The sequence below is a fragment of the Epinephelus lanceolatus genome, chromosome 11 (assembly GCF_041903045.1).
Source record: "Epinephelus lanceolatus isolate andai-2023 chromosome 11, ASM4190304v1, whole genome shotgun sequence".
Lineage (NCBI taxonomy): Eukaryota > Metazoa > Chordata > Actinopteri > Perciformes > Serranidae > Epinephelus > Epinephelus lanceolatus.
The window spans coordinates 37,878,061-37,902,098 of NC_135744.1; the positions used below are offsets into that span (position 1 = coordinate 37,878,061).

The 24,038-nt window shown below is 40.6% G+C and overlaps 2 protein-coding genes across 18 annotated transcripts in view; one reads left to right on the forward strand and one right to left on the reverse strand.

Moving 5' to 3' along the window:
* The window catches only part of tcf7 (transcription factor 7), a 93,890-nt gene extending 76,196 nt beyond the window's left edge, over window positions 1-17,694 (forward strand). For 2 of the 17 annotated variants that reach the window (XM_078172592.1, XM_078172596.1), the window contains 8 exons: window positions 286-420; window positions 1,923-2,042; window positions 2,703-2,865; window positions 4,470-4,577; window positions 5,572-5,619; window positions 9,258-9,306; window positions 10,892-10,964; window positions 14,851-17,694. In XM_078172592.1, coding sequence (XP_078028718.1) covers window positions 286-420; window positions 1,923-2,042; window positions 2,703-2,865; window positions 4,470-4,577; window positions 5,572-5,619; window positions 9,258-9,306; window positions 10,892-10,964; window positions 14,851-15,241 — 1,087 coding nt within the window. In that variant the 3' untranslated portion in view covers window positions 15,242-17,694. Of the gene's footprint in view, window positions 1-285; window positions 421-1,922; window positions 2,043-2,702; window positions 2,866-4,469; window positions 4,578-5,571; window positions 5,620-9,257; window positions 9,307-10,891; window positions 10,965-14,826 lie in introns of all 17 variants that reach the window. The other 15 variants (XM_078172593.1, XM_033645103.2, XM_078172594.1 and 12 more) reach the window with 15 other exon arrangements.
* Window positions 17,695-17,809: 115 nt separating this feature from the next.
* Window positions 17,810-23,398, reverse strand: skp1 (S-phase kinase-associated protein 1). The gene is made up of 6 exons (XM_033635723.2): window positions 23,241-23,398; window positions 22,407-22,506; window positions 22,168-22,241; window positions 20,907-21,050; window positions 18,719-18,859; window positions 17,810-18,568 (listed from the first exon to the last, which is right to left on the reverse strand). Exons 2-6 carry the CDS (start codon window positions 22,501-22,503, stop codon window positions 18,533-18,535), a joined length of 492 nt encoding a protein of 163 aa, XP_033491614.1. The 5' UTR covers window positions 22,504-22,506; window positions 23,241-23,398; the 3' UTR covers window positions 17,810-18,532.
* Window positions 23,399-24,038: the final 640 nt, after the last annotated feature.

The following is a 24,038-nucleotide window of genomic DNA, read 5'->3' on the forward strand; positions in this document are numbered from 1 at the left end:
ATTAAGGGATAGAACTTAAATACAGGACAAAAGATAAGAAGAAATGTTTTTTAAGATGTTTTATTGCTGACAATATTCAAGTTTAAATTCAGCAGAGCATTGCCTCTGTTTCACAGTAGAATGATTTTTGACAGCAAATATAACGATTAATTTAAATAAAGATTACAGTAGAATTTAATTGACCTTAGAGGGCTAAACGTCCTCTCAGGGATCATCAAACTTGTACCTGTAAAGCTAAAAGGCACCAACTATTGCCGTCTCTCCCCCTCTGCTGTGCCGTGGCAGGCAGAGCCAGCCAGTCTACCCTGCCCTGTCCCCCTGTGGATTCAGGCAGTCCTACTCCTCCAACCTCTCCAGCGCCTCCTCCTACTCCAGGTATCGTAGCCTGCTGGTCGGACCAAGCTGGACCGAGCCAAGAAAGTAAAAGCAAAAAAAAAAAAGCAAAAAGCAAACGCTCTGCATCGTCAACTCCTCTGTTTATAGCACACTCAGAAAGCCTGAGCCGGAGTTTTCCGTTCAGCTCCTGTGTCAGCTTTCAGTGGGCAGCTGCTGTAAAAGTCCCATTGGAGCCAGTGTGCTGTAAACAGGACGAGTTCTGTGTTTTTGCCAAAACAAGCCGAGTCGAGGCAAACTGAGTCGAGCCAAGCTAGTCGCTGCTGCACAAACACACACACACACACTCTTGAGCGCCATCAGGACATTAACTGCTTTTAACTTGCTATCGCTAACCTCTGTCTTTTTTTTGTCATTTGTGTTTCTGATCCATCACATACATCAATAAAACTACATTTTGATAATAGCTAATTTTGTGTGAGGCCCTGCAACATTGGTCCCTTGCTTTGTTTTCCAAGGGTGCAACAAACACATGCTTTGTCGCCACAGCGCTTTGCCAGTTCGTCATGTTGTCTCTCATACACAAGGCCTCAGTCACGCAGCAACCGGTGTCAAAAAGCCTCTCATATAGTTTGTTTTACACCTGTATCAGGCCTGTATCAAATCACAATAACTCAAAAGCCAGATGATTAATCAGCATCTTGGATATCAAACCTTTAACCTGCTGCTCAGAGGGGAAATGTTTCCTCTTTATTCACTACTTCTGAGCAGTAAGCATTACCTAACGTGCAGCTCTTAATTTCTGCATTTCTTAGTTATGTATTTATGTTGCTGGTACCTGTATTTGTCAAATGCAGTAAACTTTACTGATGAGCTGTTGCTCCACGCTGATTTAAAACAAACAATATGAATATTTTTTGGTTGTTATTTGACCCTGACGCTCACTGTGCTGCAAGCAGCTGATGCTTATTGCTGCTTCATTTTCAGCTGGTCTCTTATTTTTACTCCTTTTATCTCCAGTTTGTGAAGGTGATAAAATAAGGCTTGATTTTTTTTGGAAAGAAAATCTCTTAAATGGCCTTTTTTTATAATTAAATTAACTTTGGATCAAGGTGGATGGTGAAGTTATTCATTTAGATTTTGAGAAGTGCACTGACTTTAGTTCAGACTTCTCACAAGACAGCGTTATAGATGTGAGAATTTTCCTTGTCTTCCAGCCTCTCACTCAGTAATGCTAGGACGCCCTCTAGTGGTGACAAATGCTTACATCATTGCTGAGTAGATAGGAACCAAGTCACACAGTTTAAGTGCAGTGCTCATGAGGAACACCATCCACTAGTCACATATTTTCAGCGTTTTAAAGAGGTTCAATTTAAGTCAGTCAACCTATCAGTAAGTCAAATTTGGCTCTAGTGAATTTCCACGCTTTCAAGCTCACTGCTTACCAAACCTGACGCTCTTGCTTTGACGCTCACCGTCCTCTCTGCCCCAGACTCAAAGCAGGTCTCTGAACTAACTAAAGCTTTTTTTATGTCACTCTGTCTCTTGTCTCCTGTCGTCCTCCACCCTTTTTCTTTCATCCCCACCAGGTTCCCTCACTCTCTGATGCTCGGCCCGTCAGGCATGCATCCTACAGGGATCCCCCACCCAGCCATAGTGCCCCCTACAGGCAAACAGGAGCATGATCAGTATGACAGGGGCATGTACGTGTAAGTATTGCCACACTCGCATTCATCATTTTTCTCCACTGATCCCCTCCTTTGTCACACTCCTCTGCTTGTTACTGTTCATCATAGTCTTCTCTGGCTTTTTAGTTTTTGCATTTTTGTACTAAATCTCACTCTGTTTTTATCACTTGTCTGAATGCATTTCCTTGCAGGGTTTGACTGTAATTTGGGACTAGAACTCGCTATTTTTCTGTGGCAGAATTTGACATATTTGAATCTTTATTAGACCCACAGTTCATGTCACTATTGTTCTGCTAAGTAATTGCTTAGTACTCATGTATTTGTCTGAGGTTTTAATTCTTGACTCTTTTGAACTGTCACGGCAATCTCAGCTGTGCTGGATATTGACTGACATAAATAACCCTAAACCCAGTTTTTCCCATTAAAGGAATAGTTCAACATATTGGGAAATATTTGCTGTCTTGCCGAGAGTTAAAAGACTGATACCGCTTTTGTATCTGTTCATTAAATATGAAGCTACACCCTGAGAATAAACTTAATATACTGTGTCATTTAGAAGCCTTTTTTTCAACTTTCAAACTGATTATCTCCCCATCTTCACTCAAATTCCTTCACCCATCCTTACCCCCTTCTCCTCCTCATCCTCCTGCCACTCTGCCCCTCTTCCTCTCCCCTCCTCAGGAAGCCACATGTTGAGGCCAAGCGGGAGAAGGAGCCCAAGAAGCCGGTTATCAAGAAACCCCTGAACGCCTTCATGCTCTACATGAAGGAGATGAGGGCGAAGGTCATCGCCGAGTGCACATTAAAGGAGAGCGCTGCCATCAACCAGATTCTGGGACGAAGGGTGAGGGATGCACACACACACACACACACACACACACACACACCAAAGCGCAGACTAATCCTGTTTCCAGGTCAGTTTGTAATTTCACACATGAGGAACATGAGAGGACTGGGGTAATGTGAACTCTGTTCCCCTCACATACTGGTGCTACTGAGATCATAACAACACTGACTGGTGCTATTGGGTTCCTTAAGACTGATAAGACAGTGCATGTCATATCATTCACACAGTTCAGATGCAGATCATGCTGTATCATACACGTAGGAACTGTGTGAACTGTGAGAAGAGCTTTTTCTACCATCTGAAGTCCAGATTTGCACCTGAGGGTGACTGAGCGTTGCAGTCATGGCACCTAAACTGTGGAATGAATTCATGTTCACAGTGTCCACCACAAATGCTGTTTCTTAAATGGTGGCTTAAAACACACCTTTTTAAAATGGCTTTAACAAACTTTTATGATTTTATATCTCTTGGACTATATCTTATTTTATTTATTATTGTTTTTTTTAATCATTTTATCTCATTTGTCTGGGTTTACTTTTCATGATATCTCTTAATTACTGTCTCTGATGTCCTGTAAAGCACCGTGCAACTTTGTTCAGAATAGTGGTACACATATAACGTCAATATTATTATCAACATTATTATGACTGTGATTAAAGTGCAAAAAAAAGGTGACTTGTGCAGTGTTCATAATTTTCGATTAGGATAATTTTTTTTAATTCTTTATTCTCCCTGTTTCTAGAATTTAAATTTTAAAAAATTATAGCATGATGACTTCATTTTGAGGTGAATTCACCAAATTGGGAGTCACATCCACCAAAGACTGAACACACACAATACACAAAAGTGTTGTCACGATACTGGAATTTCTAATGTCGATACAATACCTTGAAAAACATCAATATTTCATACCATTTTCGATACTGAAATTGAGGGCATATAATTTAAATTTTGTATTAAAAGATGAATATAACAAGGCCATAACATGACTACGATGACTTTCATTTCTTGGTTAGTTGCAGAGAACGGCAGAACAACATTAATAATAGACAAAGAATAAGCATGAGTGAGAAAGTGCAGCTGGTACCAATGTATCAATAATGTGAATAATGAGTATTGAAACGGTTTAAATATTCAGTATTGATGACATATATCGACAACACTAACACACTTTGAAGAACGAGATAGTAGTGTACTCGAGGACTGTCTTTATCGTATGATAATCAAGAAAAAATACAGGTGCTCTTGAAGAAAAGAATCAGCACATGGGAGGAAAAAGTGAACTTCAGGCACTCGTGCATGGAGCAGGAACAGATGCATTTGAATTAAGTTACAAAGCCTTTATTTCAAAACATGGCTGCTTACATTAAACACCTACCGGTTTTGACTCTATGCTCTTTGTCAGGGTGCAAAAAAGGCTACGTACCCCCTACCATGCCGATAAAATGTTTGCTTGACTCCTGTCCACCCTTGTGCACCCTGACAAAGACCAACACTAACACACAGTATGTGCAAAAACCTATATAATGTGTGAAAAATATAATAATCAGTATAATAACTGTTTCCTTCTTGAATTTTGTTTGTTCTGTGTGTGTTTGCAGTGGCATGCACTGACCCGGGAGGAACAGGCCAAGTACTATGAGCTGGCCAGGAAAGAGAGACAACTCCACATGCAGCTCTACCCGACCTGGTCTGCCAGAGACAACTACGTGAGTACTTCTAATTTAACTCCTCATCTTTCCTCCTCTTCTCCCTCCGTACGTCATACAACTCCTCTGAGTTGATTTTTAAAAGCTGATCTGGAAAAAAACAACAACCAGCGGAATGTAAAAGTGTTAAGATGAGGAGGCACTCACTGTGTTATGGAAAAGGCATGATGTTTATACCTGCGGGAACAATCTCCAGGGTGAATAAGTCATTTGGTTGCCATGGTTACATCACTGATCTTATAGAAACTACTGTTTTTAATGATCTAAATTGTTATTAGATTAAGGCACAAATTGTTAAACTACAGTGTTTGTGCTGCAAATTTTACAATTGAAAGTTTACCTGGATCCAGACTTGTGTATAGGTTTGATTTTTAAATATATGAACATGAATACAATAAATTTCCTTCAAAATAAGAGTTGGAAAGCAATTCCAGTTATTCATTCTCTGATAAGTTATTATACAACGCAGTATTTATTACATTAGTAGAGACACACCTCACCTATTGCTGGGTGAAGCAGTTCCTGGAAGCAGGAAGCTGCCTTTGAGAAAATAATAAAATGTCAAAATCTGTAACAAAGTACAAACACCAGCCACTTGACTTACTTCCTGTCTGGTTTGACTCCCTGTACATGAAGCCAAGATGAAAAAAAAAAAAATAGAACAGGATGAACTCATTAAACCTGAACTTGTTGAACTGGGTTTGATCATATTTATTGTTCTCACCTCAGAGCTGAACAATTTACTCAACTTACTTCCTTTACTGGCTACTGTCTCAACATCCTGCATGATTATTGGCTCCCAGGCCTGTCAGTCAAACATCATCAAACATAACGACAGACATTCATGGCATGAAATGATTAAACAGGTCTCCCAGAACACAAGAGGAAGTCAAACCTGTGTGGTGCATGTGTTGTAGTTCAATGTTGTGGGGATGTGCTGTATCTGGGCTGCTGTGTGCCTCTGATCTGTCAGTTTGCTGTTGAACTCTTGCAGGAGGCGGGCCTTAGCGGGGTCGCAGGGGAAAAGAGTAAAGCTGATTGGGTAGGGACACGTCTTATGGTGGATTTATGCCTCTGTGGTGGGAAGATACGAGTATGTGAAGAGCTGCATGAAAAAAGGGGTTGTGGGTATTCCTGTGCAAAGTTTGCATGCACCTTCCAAAAAATACCTTAATGACTCACACATGTCAGCCCTCACAAACAAACACGCAAGCTGCAAAAGCAGATCTGATTGGTCAGTTTTGGACACATTTCACCAAGTCTTGCACGTTGCCATGGTTATGACTGCTGAATCACACAGAGGTATAAATCAACCCGTTTTGCTCAACTAACAGAGAGCAGGGCCGCATGGCTGGCCTCGCTGCTTTAGTTCATTCTTTAACTTTTGGGCATCCCTTTACAATACAGCGCCTTCATTTGTGTTACTAGTAAAGCTAAACACACATTATGGTTATTCAGAAACACAACCTTCTGACATTGCGATTTTTATAATTAATCATTTGTTATTCGATAAGTTGAAGTACAAGCCTGAGTTCAAAAAAGTTAGGACACTATGAAAAATGTAAAACAAAACTGAATGTAATGATCTGCAAATCCTTTTAAATTCAGTGGGAAAAATTGGAATTTAACACTTTTTTTGTTTGTTTGTTTGTTTGTTTGTTTGTTTTTTCAATTACACATTTTGCATTAAACTTATAAAGAAATTTTAACATTTTAATCCGTGAAAATAATTTGCATTGAAGTGGAATAACAGAGAAAAAAGGCTTACCATGCTAAATGTATTTAGCTCTTGGAGCAGCCTTAGTTTACAATGCCAACTTTAAGACACTTCCTGTCCTCACAGTGTTCAGATGGATTTTGGCCCAGTTTTCCACAAAGACACTCTTTAAATCTTAAAGATTTTAATGGACCTGCTCGTGAATCTTGAGAAAGAAATTTCGGTAACACTTTACTTGAAGGTATCTACTTAAGGGTGACATGACACTGTCATAAGTATGACATGACACTGTCATGAACTTGTCATAAATATTATGTACATGTTATAAACATTTATGACTGCTGTCATTAAGTGTCATTGTGACATTGTTTGGGTTGTCTTGATTATGACAACTTGACATTAATCAAAGTGACGTTACCAGAAGTTGTCGTTGTCATCACAAGTTGACATTAAATTTGTTTGGGATGTCCTTATTATGACAACTTGACATTAACCAGGATGACATTACCAGAAGATGCCTTTGTCATCACAGCTTGACATTAACAAGAAATGCACCTCTCATAATCAGGACATTCCAAACAAATCTAATGTCAACTTGTCATGACAAAGACAACTTCTGGTAGTGTCACTTCGATTAATGAGAAGTTGTCATAATCAAGACAACCCAAACAATGTCAACTTGTCAATACAAATACCGAATGACACTTAATGACAGCAGTCATAAACGTTTATGACATGTACATAATGTTCACGACAGTGTTTTGTCATAGTTATGACAGTGTCATGTCACTCTTGTGTAGATAACTTCAAGTAAAGTATTACCGAAATTTCATTTTCAAAACTTCAACAGTCAGTATCCTCAGCTCCCAAACATTTACTGACTGTTGTAAAAAGAAAAGCTGATGTAACACAGTGATAAACATGCACCTGTACCAACTGTTTTGGAACATGTTGCAGGCATCAAATTCAGAGTGAGTGTATATTTCCAAAAAACAATAAAATGTATCAGTTTGAACATAAAATATCTTCTCTTTGAACTCTGTTACATTGAATATACATTGAAAAGAATTTGCAAATCATTTTATTCTGTTTTATTTACATTTTACATAGTGTCCCAACTTTTTAGGAATCAGGCTTGCACATCCTGTAATTTCTGAATATTTTCTACCAGAAAACGACATAACGAAGCAAAATGTGTCATAATCAGGTGAAGTAAAGGCTTTGGTCGCAACAGAAGCTGCTTTTCAGTGATGTTCGATACCTGTCAGAGTGGTAGCCTGTTTACGCTTCTCTCTGCTGTACTGTCTTGTTCCTCTGTACCTGACTGAGCTGAACTTTGTAGATGGGCAGGCATGGCACATGAGTTATGGTGGCACTTTATCTGGGCTGTGGTTTATAACACGTGCTGTAACATCTGAACAAGTCACAAACATGCACACTGAATCAGTTAAATCAGGTTTTTTTTTATCTCATCTTTATGCTGCATCTGACACCGAAGCACAAGGTGATGCCAGTTTTTTAAGCAAATACTTCAAAATAAAAGCCCTAACCTTATCCACAGGGAGTTCTGTCAAAGCTCACAGTTCAGAAGCATTCTCATGATGCTGTGCGAATATGTTATAAACCAGAGCTCTAGTAAACTGTGATCATGCATGGAGCTTTGAGCATTTTCTACGCAGCTCGGCAAGGCATAACACAGCAGATGCTGTTAGATGTGTTGACATGGGCGACTGTCATGACAAAGAACTACTGTATATGTAACCATTGTCCACACATGGTGGCTTACTAACAGGTGCAGTTGTCTTAAAGTAAATTATTTATCCAAAATTTTCCTCTGAGGCAACAGTCTGACAAGGTTATATGTATAGAAAAGAACAACTTGTGTAATGACAACATACACACAAGTGCTCGGGGCTTCTTGCATCACCCTTCACACCCTGCTCTCCTCCTGACTTTAAAGAAAAACACAAACAGTCACTGGACCCCTAGCACAACAGGAAGTGAAGCTCCATATCGCCCCTGCAGCTGTGGAGGGTTTCTCCTCCGAGTCTTAAAAAAAACCTACACATAGTATGTGCACACACAGGGACACACACACACACACGTACGCCCACAGACACAAAGCTTCAGAGAGGTGCAGTTGCAAGAGGAGTTGTTGTAACCACATAGACAGTGCTGACAGCGAGCCGAGGAGGACAGACAACGAAGCGTAGGCGGTAGATCTCTGTACCCACATCCTTCATCTCACCCAAATATGAGGCCTCACTTCACCATCACCGGATCTGCGTGAACAACTCTGATGTTTACCTCAACAGTCACACATGACAATCAGATTGGAGATAATGAAAAATGGCAACAAATATGAAAAATGTTTGACTGTGAGATCATCTACAAATGATTTATTTTTCTTAATTCTGAGTGTTGATCAGTTATGTTTTTGGTGGCGACACGTCAGGTTTTGCATGAATTGAGTGACATTAGGGATGCAACATATTTTCTTGTGAGGATTTCTTTGTCTTTCTTGCTTTTCTCCTGCTTCTGTAGAGCATTAAATATGGTTGCCTGACCTGGTTGCTGCTTTTAACTTTGCACTTTTTCACTTAAAATGGATTCACGTCACATAAGAAAGCTCCATTTTTAATGTGGTGCAGATTTCTGTTAATAAAGGAACACAAATTTGAGACTATATTTAATCATGAACACTCACTCTCAAAGAGGGATTGCACTCGAGGGTGTTGAACAAACACTTTAAGGGAACCGGAAAAGCAAAGATGAATTCTTTATGGAGGACAAAATCATATAGATAAAAGAGAACAGCTTGCACTTTTGCACAATCCAAACCAAAAGAACTGGATTTATCAGCCTCAGTCAAAAGTCCGCTGATGCTGTAGCATTTTACTCATTTCAGCAGCTGAGCCAGTCTCATTTCATTGGGGGGGTTTGTTTTGTTCTTTCTCCCACAGGGCAAAAAGAAGAGGAGAAAAAGGGAGAAGCTGCAGGACTCCAACACAGGTAACCATATAAATATCTTGCCTCTCTCCTGTCAGACAGATACTATTATACCCTGTGTCAGTGTGAGAAGACAAATGGCCAGTGTCAGCTGCAGTATTTGAGAGAATTCAGTTGAGCTTGAACTTGCGTTGGCGCGCTGTAGCACAATGTCTTGGTGTCTTTGAGGCAGGATGTGTCTCTAACGTCAAACCACCCACCCACTCTGTTTTCCATGTAACCTGAATTACAAACATTATAATCCCCGGCAGTGTATGAAACTTTATGTCCTGCTCTTAGCTGTCCAAGCTGATAAAGGTAGTTTCCCTTTACTGTGTTCAGGCAATTGAAAATATTTTTTCATAAGTTATCTCAACCATTAAAACATAGAAGTCCTCCATGTGTTCCTAGTGGATCACCTGCTGTATGTGAGCGCTCAAGCTAATACTGTAATAGTGACTAGCTTTAGCAGGTAGCATCAAAACTGAGAAAGTAACGTGGCAGTTTCAAAGTTAGATTATGCAAATCTGAGGTGTCCTGCAGGAAACTCTGGCATTTCATGTAAGAGCTGGTAGGAAAATATGAATGCTGATAGATGATAGCAGCGGTGATTCTAGACTATGGGGGGCCACAGGAAAAGAAGCCCATCCTGCAGATAGAGCCACCCCCGACCCCGTACTCACATTGCACTGCTACCTTTAACATCATACTCTCTGCTCCGGTCGCCGCAGCACTCTCACACTCACACACTCAAGGCGGTGCACAGTGCAGCACCTTTATTGGAGGTTTAAGGCGGTTAAGAGATGTCATCCTAAAATGTGCCATTATGAGGAGCATCTGGGGCCTCTTTCACAATTTTTTTGAGGTCCCCAAACATTTGCCTGGTTTGTCTCTCCTGATGGTGCATCTTTGGATGTTACTAGTCAGCTGATATCCGAGCAGCTGATGAATGAGCAACTGATAGTGAAGCATGAATGATGCAAGTGAGAATGTAGCGCCAACCCTGAACTAAAGCTTTAGATAAAAATAAAATTTCTAAAATTTACATCTGATTTTCAACTAAAAACGATGAGGATTTTAACATTTTTCCAATAAAGGCTCCACTTCAGCCTCTAACAGAGAAGTAGTAAAGTGTATTTCTGGATTTTAAGAGTGCTGACCTCCTGAGTTAAAGCAATTTATGACTGCATCTTTGCCAGAAAGTGGAAACCTTTTATAACCCTGTACTAACAGAGCGCGGCTGCCCTCTCTGAGTCTCTCTCTGTATGTCTTAACAGCCTGTTTCCAGGATGTCTGACTTGTTTAACTAAGTTATATGTGTGTGTGTGTGTGTGTGTGTGTGTGTGAGTGTGTGGTTATTCTGGTGGTTGTCAATGCTATAACCGGCTACTAACAGTTTGACTTGATGGCTTTCTCTAAACGGACAGCCCTGTTGGTGCTTTCTCCTGCCCTGACATGCTCTCGTGTCTCTTTATTTCTCCTCTCTTTGTCTGTCTTTATCTCTCCTCCTGTCCTCGCGCTCTCTACAACCTTCTTCCCTCCTCTTCTGCTTCTCTCTGTTTTTGCTTCTCCTCCCGCTTGTTATGTGCATGCTGCGCATTGTGCTCAGACCCGGGCTCTCCTAAGAAATGCCGGGCTCGCTTCGGCCTCAACCAACAAACGGACTGGTGCGGTCCCTGCAGGTGTGTACCGAGCATCCAGCCCTACCCACTCCATAGCAGCGCTCTGCTGGCATCCGACAAACTCCTCATCTCTCCTCCCATTTAACCACCTGTCCATCAGTGCATGAGTCCACTCTGATGAGGTCTTAATTATTCAAACATTTCTCAGAGGCGGAGCTGCTCAGGAGGTGGTAATAATCTCCTCAGTCTGATCAAGTTCACAAGACATTATCATTTTAGTTTCCTCCTCTCTTACTCCTCTACCTTTTAATTAGTCATTAACTCAACCAGTGAGATTATGTCTGCCTTAAGACGAGCTCCGCCTCCTAAGAATGTTTGAGAATGCAGCCTGATCTCTGCATGCTGTTTGTCACTAACACACTGCTCTACAAACTGAAGCATTGTAGTTTTATAGTCATAAAAGAAATGCAAATATAGTCACATTTACATCTTGCTTTAAGGTGTACTGTCAGGACTACTCAGGGCTCACAGATAAAGAAAAACACTTGACTCAGATGTTATTTATCACCAAAACTAATTTTCTTACTACTTTTCTTTTGTTTGTCTTGCCTTAAAGGTCAAATATGGTTTAGGTTATGCATTGCCGTTATGACGCATTGTGTCACATGCCCTGTAAAAATAATGCGGTTAAAGGGGAATACCACTCAATAAAAAAAAAGCTATGAAAGAGTGTTTGCAGAGTGGTTGACTGGCACTCAAAACAAAAACATAGTTACATGGCAGTAAGGTGATATCAGAAAGTAACACTTTTTTCTCTGCTTCCTGGCTGATTTTTTTTTTTTTTCCAACTCTTTTTATAACATAATTGAAATCAAAACTGCACAAACATAAGGCCCTGACAGATTTATGAGTTAAGTTTTGGGCGTTAGATGCCCGAAAGTGTGGCATTCCTAGGAGGACAGTTCTGCAGCACCTGTGTTATAACAGGTTAAACTTTAAGAAAATGTTTCAACTCTTAAGTTATTGGAGCCCAGTGTTCAGTAGCAAAGGTTGCCAGATTGCATTCATAAGATTGTTCTAGCAAGCAAGCAATGTTTCTCTCCTGGTCGTAATTATGAATTCAACCAGGGAATTTCCCAGTTCTCACACAGTTCTTGCAAAGGGTTAGTCTGAGCAAGCTGGAGTAACTTTTTTAATAACCACAGAATGATAAAGAATGTGCTTTGCAAAGCTTAGTTTGAAGTTGATCATGTACCCTGGCAATACAGGGTGTTAGATTTATTTGTCTGATGGAGCTGTTCATCCAAACTTACCTACTGCTTACTATACTACATCAGCTACATTGATCCCAGTGCTTTTCCCTGACACTCACTTTCCCTATGATAAAGCATAAACCTGGTGATAGTACATTATAAATCACCAGAAGCCGGCCTGTCAGCTCCTCAGACTGCTCTGTTCCAGTCACAGCAGGATTTACAGTAGAAGCGCAGTCGAGCGCTTCACTGCAGGAGTCAGGAATCTGTGTGGTTCTGCAGAAGAAGCTCCTACCACCACAGCACTGTAGCAACCCCGCCGTCTTCCCCACCATCACGTCATGGAAATCTAAGTGTGTGCGTGTGTTTCGGTTTGAGAGAACAAAGGGGGTGAATGTGGTTAGAGCAAATCCTTATCACCACAGCTCAACACACACACACACACACACACACACACACACACTCCCTGCAGCTTTGCATTTTGACGGCGTTCTCATGCCCATCTGCTTTCAACTCTCTCCATTCATGCGATGTGGTAACTGCCGCCTTTTGATGGTGAACTCTGACATTTAGAAATCACTTTCTATTGCACTCTTCCTCCCTGTCTCCCTCTCTCTTTCTTTCTCTCTCTCTCTAAATATGGCCTAGCACCTTTCCTTGCGGTTAAACCTGGTGACTCATATCATATTCTGGTAATGATCATGGGATCCTGTTAACTGCTTTGATGCTGCACTCAGCGGTACAATAGTCTGCTTTTAAGTATAACACCTCACAAAGCTCTGCACATCACTGCTGTGTGCCTGTTAGATTAGAGGCTGTATTTTTGGTGCAGACCAGGAAATTAGAGCTGAATTGTGCTATTTTAAGAGTTCACTGTTACACTAATAATACTAAATGAAAACACAAGTCATGTAGTAGATTAATTATATATCCGAGTGGTATTCCCTGCACTGTAGTGACGCATTTTTAATCAATGATCTTAGCTTAGCGTGAAGACGGGAAGCAGCGGGAAACTGCTAGCGTGACTCTCCAAAGCTCCAAAATACACCTGCTAACACCTTTAAAGCTCAGTAGTTAGTATGATATTATCTCAGTTGCTTGATTGGAACACAAAAAAAAGAAAAAAAAAAAACAAGAAATAACACAGTATGTGGTTTTTACAGTGAATTATGTCGTCATGGCCGTTCTGTCTTTGATATATTCCTCCCAAACTCCAGGAAGTGACAATGATGTTCACTAAGAACAATTTTCATCATGTCGCTCCCTCTTAAAGCAAACAGTGTTGCTCCTCCATTTCTGTTTGTGCACCACAGTTATTATAGTTTTGTATTTTTTCATTATTTATTTTTTTGATTTCAATTCAGATCAATTTCAGTCCGTTTGCAGAGTGGGTTTGCTCGTTTCAGTTTAGTTTTTCTCGTTTAAAAATGTTAAGTTTCAGTATTAGTTGTAGTTCTATGCGCCATTGCTACACCTAGTTTTGGTTTTTAGTTTACTATAATAACCTTGTTGTGTGCAGATAAAACTAACAGGGTACATGTAAGGACACAGTCACACATGAGTGAAATGATGACTTCTTTAAAAATTGTGGGAAGAAGGAAACGAACAACAAAAGACAAAACCAGACAAAAAAAAATTGCAAGACATTTGTAAAAAGAGAAAATTAAAAACAAGAGAATTAGGTAAATAAAAAAAGAACAAAAGTTAAAAACAAACAATTAAGTAAATGACCTGGAAAGAGTGCTTAAAATTATATTAATTCATTAACAGAATTTTAAAATGTAATAATAATTATAAATATAGTCTTTCCCAAGCTCTTTCTTTTCTTCCTTATTTATTTTATTTTATTTTATTTTTTTTTATTTATTTGTGGGGCATTGTTGCTCTTGACGTTTTTCTCATGTTTTCAAAAGCAATTAATTTTCTCAGGGTTCAAAGGTTTAAATACTTACGAAAGGCGTCTGAAAGCAGCACAAGAAAAGCAATGTCACTCCAGGTTCAAAGGGTTAACCAGCTGATACTGACTGATATTGGTCATTAAAATGTACAAACGGCCTCACATGGAGGATGCTGCCTGCCTGGCAATGAGTAGGAAAGCTAGCTTTGCACCGCCCACATTCAGCACCAACATCACCTCAGCAGGCCATAGTCACACGTCCACGTCAGTGTCCATAACCAAAGAGTTTTAAAGGGGTTGAAAGATGTCATTTTGAGCACTGCACGGCGTCAGGCTAGTTGTTCCTCCCTGCTTCCAGTCTGTATGCTAAGCTAAGCTAAGCTAAACGCCAGCTGGCTCTAGTTCCATAACGTGAATCTAGAAAAGAAATGAAAATAGTAACAATTTCCTCATTTAAAGCAAAAAGGGCATTTATATTTTACTGTAGATTGACACCAATATTATAATTACTTTTTCCTGATAAAACATGAAAACTAGGTTCTTTTCTATCTGGAAATTATTAGTTCACAGCCTAGATATTCAGAAATATATTTCCCAGAATGGATTTGTGTTGTTTAGGACATTAACTCTTCATATCCAGATGTACATAGACTGACACTAATACTTGTGTGTTGTTCATTGTGCCCATATGTGTCCCTGTTCATGACGTCAGTGTGAATGATGCATCTTCATTAAAGCCTGCTGACGTTTACCATCCACACTTTATTCACAGATAACTCTCTCTGACTGTCCCTAGGAGGAAAAAGAAGTGCATTCGCTACCTTCAAGGAGGAGGCTGCCCCAGCCCAACTTCTTCAGATTTAAGTGCTATAGACTCTCCCCCCTCCCCTTCCCCTGCCCGCCACCGCCTGTACCAGCATCAGCTGCCCCCCTCCCCGGGCTGCTCCCCACCGCCCACCTCCCCGTCAACGCACCTCCCCTTGTCCCCGCCGACACACACACGCTCACACACGCGCTTACCCCTGCAGCAGTCTGCCAGCAAGCGAGGCGACCTCCGTCAGCCCGCGACCAAACACACCCACACACACCTGGAACTGACCGGCAAGCAGACCCACAGCTCGACGACGGCGCTGTCGGCTGCCAAGGCCGCAGGACTTTCTCTCAAAGTGCTAACAGAGTCTCAGTGATCGCTCCGGGCCGCTCACATCCCCGACCCTGTTCACCTCAGCTTCGTCCAGAGCCATGAAGATCATCTTCCTCACCTGCCTTCATTCTCACATTTATCTATACACACTGGGGTCCTTTTGTTCGATTAAAATAGGAGTGGCAGGGTGCTAGATTGCCCAGGAGTAAGATTCTAGCTGTGTCTCAGTTCAGAGGCTGGATCTTCCATTGCGCATCAACAACAACAAGATCAGTGAGGCAGATTCCGTCTCAAAGCCTCCATCACATGGGCAGTTATTTAATCAAGACTGCAGGCAATCCTTGTCAACCTGAAGGTCTGGAAATACTTGGCAGATATGTGGGTCAAGTGATCACCAGTCACTGGGAAATTGCCATCAGCCTGGACATGGTAATAACTTTAGCTACATTTGGTGATCAGTAAGAACAACTTCCTGGTCATGAACAAGGCTGTTCAATGAAGGCTGGGCACACTCTTTGTCAGCATACAAGCTATGGGGTGTGACACATGCACAGTGTAAGTGGAGCTGCGATGTTGGAGGGTTACAGCAGACAGCACTAGAAATAAAGGGATGGTGTCCGAGAACTTTTGAGTACGCTCAATGGATGCTGGCTGACATAAAACATTTGCATAGAGAAAGCATTTGTTTTGGTCTTTTATTACAGGCTTTTTTAATAATTAGAGAATTGTAATTCTCACTTTTATCTTTGTTTTACACACAAAAATATTCCGACCCAAAGCTGACCGGGGACACCTCAGTAAAATGAATCAGTCGTCCATGATGCAGACCAGATTTCACTTGGCATGTGTTTGACCTCATTGGTAAGGCATGATATGACACCGTGACATCCTTGGTCATTAACTTGGAAATTATATATTTTAAAGAGGTTGATGAGGAACACCTGAATGGACCTTCTTCACAGCAGACATCATGACTTGTCATAGCAGGAAAAGCACTGGTGAAAGCGATAACATTAACAATTAGTTCCATTGAGTGTCCTGGTGTGCCAGTATGCACCATTTCAGGACCTCCTCTAAGTGGGAGACAGTAATCATTCATGTTTTTGAAATACACCTGTGCATTTCCTACTGTGACGTGTCAAAATGTCTGCCATGACAAAAGTCTGTGTAGCAGAGCCTATAGCCTCATCCTTGGGAAGATCCAGCCCCTGAGCCCTGCCACTTGTACAGAAGCAGACCAGTTCTACAAAGTAAAACTCCTTAGCCCCGCTCGGTGCTCTTTTTAAAGCCGGCCATGTGCTTTGACCTCTATGACAATCACAAACAAAATGGGACACGAGCTTTTGTTCAATGAATCACATCATCACACTCTTCTTCCGAGGCCACAGTGTTGTTACACACGCTTTCCTCCACATTCAAGGGTTTACATACGACCATCACAGCTGTCACATATCCACCACCATCACTCAGAGGGGGGGCAGAGACCAACACCCAGCCAGCCTGACCAGCAGAACCTCAGCTCCAAAGAGAGGGACACAATCACTTTTGTTTAGCTGCCATTTTGTTTTCACTGTTTGACTTGAGTTTCATCCATATCCAAACATTTCCACAACTTTTGCTCCCAGATAAGAAAAAAAAAATTCAGCAGGTGAAAAAGTCTCTCACATGACAAGTATCCCCAACTGCAAGTTACATTATCTCTTTTAGGCACTTTCAGGCTCAGTCTCTCACTATATCAACTGTTACATTTTCTTCTGTTTCCTCCTAATTTTTGGTATTTTTGTATGAATCTTGTGATTTTTTTTTAAGGTCAGATGTTTTGCTGGCGGGGAAACCCTCAGAGAAAAGACGAGGGATTTTTTTTTGTTCTCCTGGCTGTTTTATCTTTCGACTGAACATTTTGCAGCTCCGTAAACTTATGAGACCAAATGGGTACTATTATATTGCATTGTGTTGTAAAGTTTTTTAAATGTCAGAACTCCCTATTCTAATGAAACTTTTATATGTTTTTATGTAAAAAAAAAAAAAAAGTGGAATACCTAAAAACAAAAAAAACCTTTTAGTTTCTACCATTTCTTAAAGCAATACATTTTGTTTGTCCTCTTGTGCAGAATTTTACTTTTTGTTTTTCAGTCAAGTGTTACTGCAGCAGCGTTAAAAGAAAAAAAGATATCTTGTGTTCTCGATCTGTGCATGTTCCAACTTCAGTGTAACAAAACTAGATTTTGACTTAAAAAGGCTTTAATTTACCGTCCTGCTTGCAGCTTCACTCAGCTTCCAATGCTGTGGACAAACTGTAAACTGAGCTTTTTGTACAGCAAAACTGTTTTTCCTCCAGCAGAGAGAGCTCTTGTGCTAGAAATAGCTTGTTTTATTTCGAGGATGTTCACGTCAGTAGTGGGAACACCTCTGAGATGTCTTTTGTATTTTTTACCCCTCAGACGCCTCTGATGTATTACTTGTTTTGTTTGATGTATTAAAGTGTTTTGAATATCTCGTCCATGTCTGCTGTTGTTAAAACACAAGGAATATTTTAAGATTATAGTGAGACAATTTGTCCCAAAGATGGTCATGCCCTGCAGAGCCTTCCAAACAAAAATGACACACATCAGCCTTTTTATGCGTTTTATTTACTCCTTCAATAAATGTTTCATCATCCCCAAAACCCCCAGCATCAGAGCTTAATCTGAGAAAAGTTTCCAATTCAAAACAACATGAATTAGGAAGGAGTTACTCGATGCTGTGCGACAACACAAAAGTACTTCCAAAGTCCCGAGGACGTGATGCAACAGAACATCTTTCCACCTCAAACTTCACTTTTCCTCTAAAAACAGCCCCGTCCTCTCTGAACATGGTTTCACAACAGATGCATTTACAGAGCAAAAAATAAAATATTTACCCTTTCATCTCCATTGTCAAAAAACCCATTTTTATTTAATCAATTAACCTAAAAGAAAACATGTCCAGTAAAAAAGACAAACATAGCGATTAATAATAGGGAAATATTTTCTGATCTTTAAGGGTACAAAGCCATGAAACCAGGACTATTTACTGTATGTGACAGTAAATGATGTGTGTGTGTGTGTGTGTGTGTGTGTGTGTGTGTAGAAACAGAAAAGAGCTTCTTTGTTTAAATTAATGACAACACACAGGCAAGTTAAAATAGTCATGCTATTGGTATACAGAAACTGAGGGGAGGGGAAAGTGGGGGTGGGGGGTGGCTGGCTCTAAATATACTAAATGTAAATATTGACAAGTATGAACAACGCCAGTGCAACCAGTTAGCAGGGACAATTCCTTTTTCAGTGTGGTAGTGTTGGCAGGATCTCCCCCTTTACTTCTCTTCACACCACTGGTTCTCTTTGCGTACCTGTGGACAAGAGGAGGGACAGACGGGATGAGTCGGGTCAACTGTCAAAGCTTAAATTAATTTATCTTTAGAGTCACTCCAAAGTGATCGATTCATTTCTCGTAGCTTATATTTGTTTTCTGACAGACTGATAATAGATGGAATAACAACCTGGGCTTCCTCTTCCTCTGTGAAATCATTTTTGATGTTGAAAGTCTTCCTGATCTCCTCCGGGGTTTTGCCTTTAATCATGTTGGCCACCGTCTTGCAGGTGACATCTAACAGGCCTTTGATGTCCAAATAGTTGGCGGCCTAGAAAGGAAACACAACAGTGACGTGGAGAAGATTAGAGAGGTGGGTGGCAGTGAGGAAAAGGCTGTGAGCACAGACTGACACATTTAGCATTTCAAGGCAAATATCAACACTTAACAGCCAGAGAAGGCCGTTGCCTTCTGGATTCATTTGAGGGACTGGCTCCCAAGGGTTAATGCTGATGAGAGAAAGAAGCATGCTGCGTTCAGACAGAAAAACCTGAATTAAAATTAAATTTCAGGTACCAATGAAATGATTTAGTAATATACAATTTCAAATATTCTGAATCGATATGTATCGCCTCATAGCAAGAGGGTTCCTGGATCGAACCCAGGGTGGTGGAGCCCTTCTGTTGTATGTTCTCCCTGTGTCATCGTGGGTTTTCTCTGGGTACTCCGGCTTCCTCCCACAGTCCAAAGACATGCAGGTTAATAGGTGACTCTAAATTGTCCGTAGGCGTGAGTGTGAGTGTGAATGGTTCCTTGTCTCTCTGTGTCAGCCCTGTGATAGTCTGGCGATCTGTCCAGGGTGTACTCCACCTCTCGCCCAATGTCAGCTGGGATAGGCTCCAGCCCCCCGTGACTCCCAACAGGATAAGCAGTTACAGAAAACGAATGAATAAATGAAAATGTCCTGCTAGCTTAAGCAGGCCTGGCAAATGCTACACAAAGTAGCAGTAGCTAGCAAGTCTTCCCTACCAAAAAAGATACTTGACACGTTCACCAGCCCGATGACAACACAGGCTCAAATCAAGACAACAAAGAAGCTTATATATCAGGTAAGAATGCAAAGGCTGATGGATCCAGTGTCATTTTCCAGAGAATGTATCAAGATACAAATTACATATTTATACAAAGTGTAAATGGGTCTTAACATCCAGGAAGGCCAGATTGAAAAATAGAATTTGAAAGCTTAAACGATGCCAAAAATACAGTAGTTTATATTACTTAGAGACAGGGCTCTACAACTCTCTCTTGATCTAAAAACATACGACAAACCTTTTTAGTAATATTATGATATATATATATATATATATATATATATATATATATATATATATATATATATATATATATATATATATATTTGCATAGGCCACCTCTAGGTAGAGTGTGCACCCCATTTAGACTGAGTCCTTTGCAGCAGCGAGAGTTCAATTCCAACCTTAGCCATTTGCTGCATGTCATCCCCTCTATCCCCCACCGCCTCTGCCTATTTCAGCTGCGCAATCATTAAAGGCAAAAAAAAAATAACACCCAAAAAATGATCGTTCCAAAATATCTTGCAGCCCTGCCTCTGCGTGAGGCTACATTTTAAAGGCATCCGCTTACAAACTACACTGAGATCACTTAACAACAACAACAACATCTCCCCTCCTGCTGTGTTCCAGTAAACTCACATCCCCTGTTACATTTTGAACCTCACACACACCATTTGGTCATCAATTTGCATTTACTTTCATACAGCTCGAGAACACCCACTGAGCTACTTCGATACCCCTTCCTCTTCAGCATTAACTAGCTTTGTGTATGTAAACACATTCAAACAGCTGGAGGGGAGGGGGCTCATCAACTCAAGTGACGGACACTCCCTACTTGTGTTTCACTTCCTGGAAGCACGTAGCTTGTCCAACGCCTATTTCCCAATCATGCTAAGCCACTGCTTAGGTTACCTTTCACATGCTCTGCCTGGTTTACTTTCACTGGCTGCCCGGAGAAAAGCCATTTAAGTCCCTGTGTTTTTTTTATACCCTTAAACTGTCCTATCAAATCCCTACAGCAGCAAACCACCAATATTCCAGTTGTTGCTCAGCAACTTTTGTATCTGTGTTACCCAAATGCTAACGCTCAGCACTGCCACAGCAGTGAATGAAACAGACCACAGAAGAGGAGCATCACAACAGAAATACACACATTCATTTTTACAAGTACAAGCCAATGTTGCTGTTCAGGTGGTGGTTGGGGTGTGGCAATGGTGTGGTTATGGTTAAGTCACCCTCCAGGAAATAAATGTAGCACATGTGTAATAAAATGTAACCTGTATTTACCAGAATGAGTTCAAACAAGGTGCCTTGGTCCACTTTGAGGAACTCCTGGTCCCATACAGGAATGTCATCTGTCCTCTTCTCTTTGTTCTCATCGTCCTCAGGAGGAGGAGGGTCATCTTTGTGATGGGTACACCACTGAATCACCTGGGGAGAATGCACACACCTCCCATGTTAACCAAGGTAATACATTACAGTCATCATAACCAAGCAAATATGTAGAGCACATGCCAGCGATGCATTTCAAACTGGAGCACAAGGGTTTAAACACCACACTGAAATTATTGTTCTTTGTCTTGTATCACCATTTTGTTATGAAAATGATCATTAATCGGCAAGTTCATCAGCAACTGAGTTGTGACTTAAAGATTCTTAAAACCCCTATTGTTAGGAATAATTGCAGCTCTGAAGCACAAGCATGAACTTGTAGAGGAGGCAAAAAAACAAGCCTTCACAGCCTCCTGCTCCCACAAATGTGATAACTTGACAGGCAAGAATAATTTAAGAAGAGCAAGAAGGGAATACATAGGTTGTGCTTCATGTGTGTGATAGATGAACAGTAAATATGTGACTATCATCTTTATGGGATGTGAAGACAAACTACACTTAGTCACCAGTTTTGTTTTGGGTTTTTTGGTCCACCTAGCTTAAAAACAAAGGAACTTTAATACCATATAATACATATAATGTATAGTTTTTGTTGAAAGTGAAATGTGTTTGATAATTTGTCCACTCACTTATATCAATGAGGGTAAACTATTCAAAATACTAGAACACTTCAGTATGAAGCATTACAATTCAGAAGCATCACAAACTAGTCTCCAAAATGAGCTCAATCACCACCTAAAACAGCTTGAAAACTTGTTAAAAAAACCCCTAATAAACTGGCAACTATGTGGGCAAAATATCCAAATGTCAGTGTCAATGTTCTACCTTAAGCAGCATCAACTAAATTTAAATCACAGATGGCAATCATTAACCGGTGTTTGTTCCCTGAAGCAGAGAAAAAACCCCACCCAAACCACAGCTGAAAGATTCAATGTGACAGTGAGACCATGTTAATGCACTAAAACAAGCCATCTGTAAAATATTTATTATTTTGTCATTTCCTACAACACAAAATCAACTCATTCAGGTAACCATCATGTCAACATATCTGTCAAGGAAAACAATGTGCAATTCTGCTTTCACAACACATAAAATAATATTATACAAAAATGGTAAAAACATGGGGGTGTGGTGAGTAAGTGTGTGTGTTCTGTACCTTCTTGAGGATGGCAGCATTTACATTAGGGAGAGGAACTGGGTCATCATCTCCTTCATCATCCATTCCCAAATCTGTCAGAGAATCAATGAATGTCACAGATCTACCAACATGTGCATTTATTGAATTAAAACACAGCCCCTTACATCATGTAAGGGGAAAATGACAGATGGCACACAGAGTCAGCCGTGAAGTGACACTGTGGACTCAAAAGTTTGCGATGAAGTCAGAAGTTATACCTTCTAACATGGTCTTGATGGTGACAGACTGTTTGGCTATCTCCACATCCACCTCGAAGATTTCCCCATCGGAGCTCTGTAATTTTATTGTGGGCATTATCTGTGGAGAGGAACAATTACATTTTTTTAACACAATGAAAAGGCTGTTACGCTAACAGTGTTATACATTTGTACAAAACTGAATTACCCAACAAAGTAAGCCTGCATTAACAGCTTTTGCTAACGCTGCAGATAGCTAAGCTAATATTTACATGACGGCTAGTAGGCAACTTGTTCTGTAGCTAGTCCACAACATTAATGTTCAACTAGCTGTAGCAGTAACGATAAACCTGGTACAGGTGTTTTAACATGACCTGTGTTGTTATTAGCGAGATGTACTCAAACGTAATAGCGCTTCCTCCAAGCTAGCCAACGCTACATTTAGCTAGTCACCTGTAACACAAGCTAAAATACGGTAACGCTAACCAAACACCAAGCTTGCTAACAGTTTCGTTAAATGACTGACTTAAGGGATGCTCGTTAGGCATTAGACACCAGGTCCACATCTTTAACGCGAGCTAAAATACTTATATTGTGTGTTTTAACGACCGAAACACACCTCTCATACTGGCTAAATACTAAGCTAACCGGGCAGCTAGCATTACCATGCACAATGCTAGCATCTTAGCTTGTCATTACGCTAGCGCCTTGCAGAGTCAGGGAGGCCTCTTGTTAGCGACCACACCGAGGCTATTCAAACAAAGATGTAAACAAAATGTAAAGATCGATTTGACCTCAATTTCCCCAAGGTGAACGACACGTAAAAGACACATTCCGCTTTGCGAAGCTACGTACCGTGAATGTTTTTAACTCAGATCCAGAGGTGAAATTCCTCTGTAGTCAACAGCAGGGCCTGACAGACGCGGAGGCACCGACAGCGGCTGGAAGTCTCTGGAGCGACCTGGTGCGCGTGCCGCCCGGAGCCTGACGATCGCTTTGTCAGATACTGGAGGAGGAAGGAGGGGTGGCCGCGTGAAGGCTGCTCGTCAGGTTTATCTCACCCAGCTTTAATTATTATTGACAACACAGCACTAAATTATTTTAAGATGTATGCCTTTAATAAGATAAGTTTGCACGGCATTTATATTTTGGTGGATGGAAATCTGGGTATTTTGTAAAATGTGAAATGTTTTTATGGGAGGATGCTCATCACTATACAGTATATCCATATATTAATGTAAAATAATGTGTTCCCAGACCGTTTTTACTCTTTTCAGCTACATTGGTTTACTTGAATTGATTGTAGCTAGCTGCAGTCTCCTATAAATTACAATTCACAGATATGGAGGCCATTTTGGCATTGCCCAGTATTAATTTTCTTTTTGTCTTTTGGGAATTATTCTATAGGTTTATGTGCATGAAGAGCTACTGTACTGCAACGGAACTGTATTCTATAATGTACTAAAAAGGTGCATTTAGTAGTAAGTTATTCTTTAACCTGCCACAGGATGGCGCTTTCTCCTTATTACATTTCCTGTCGAGCTGAATCTATGGTGCTTTCAAGTGCTCCTCGAAAGCTCTGATTCTTCAGCTTTCAGTGCTTAATACAGCGTAATACATTTCCAAATGTTGCATCACTTTTGCTTTTGTCAT

Excerpts from the sequence above, each read along its gene's own strand:
- skp1 (XM_033635723.2), bottom strand. The coding sequence starts at position 22,503 with ATGCCCACAATAAAATTACAGAGCTCCGATGGGGAAATCTTCGAGGTG. Across the intron at positions 21,051-22,167 it reads ATGCTGCCATCCTCAAGAAG|GTGATTCAGTGGTGTACCCA; the intron begins GTACAGAACACA and ends CATTCTCCCCAG. Across the intron at positions 18,569-18,718 it reads CAGAGGAAGAGGAAGCCCAG|GTACGCAAAGAGAACCAGTG; the intron begins GTTGTTATTCCA and ends TCTTGTCCACAG.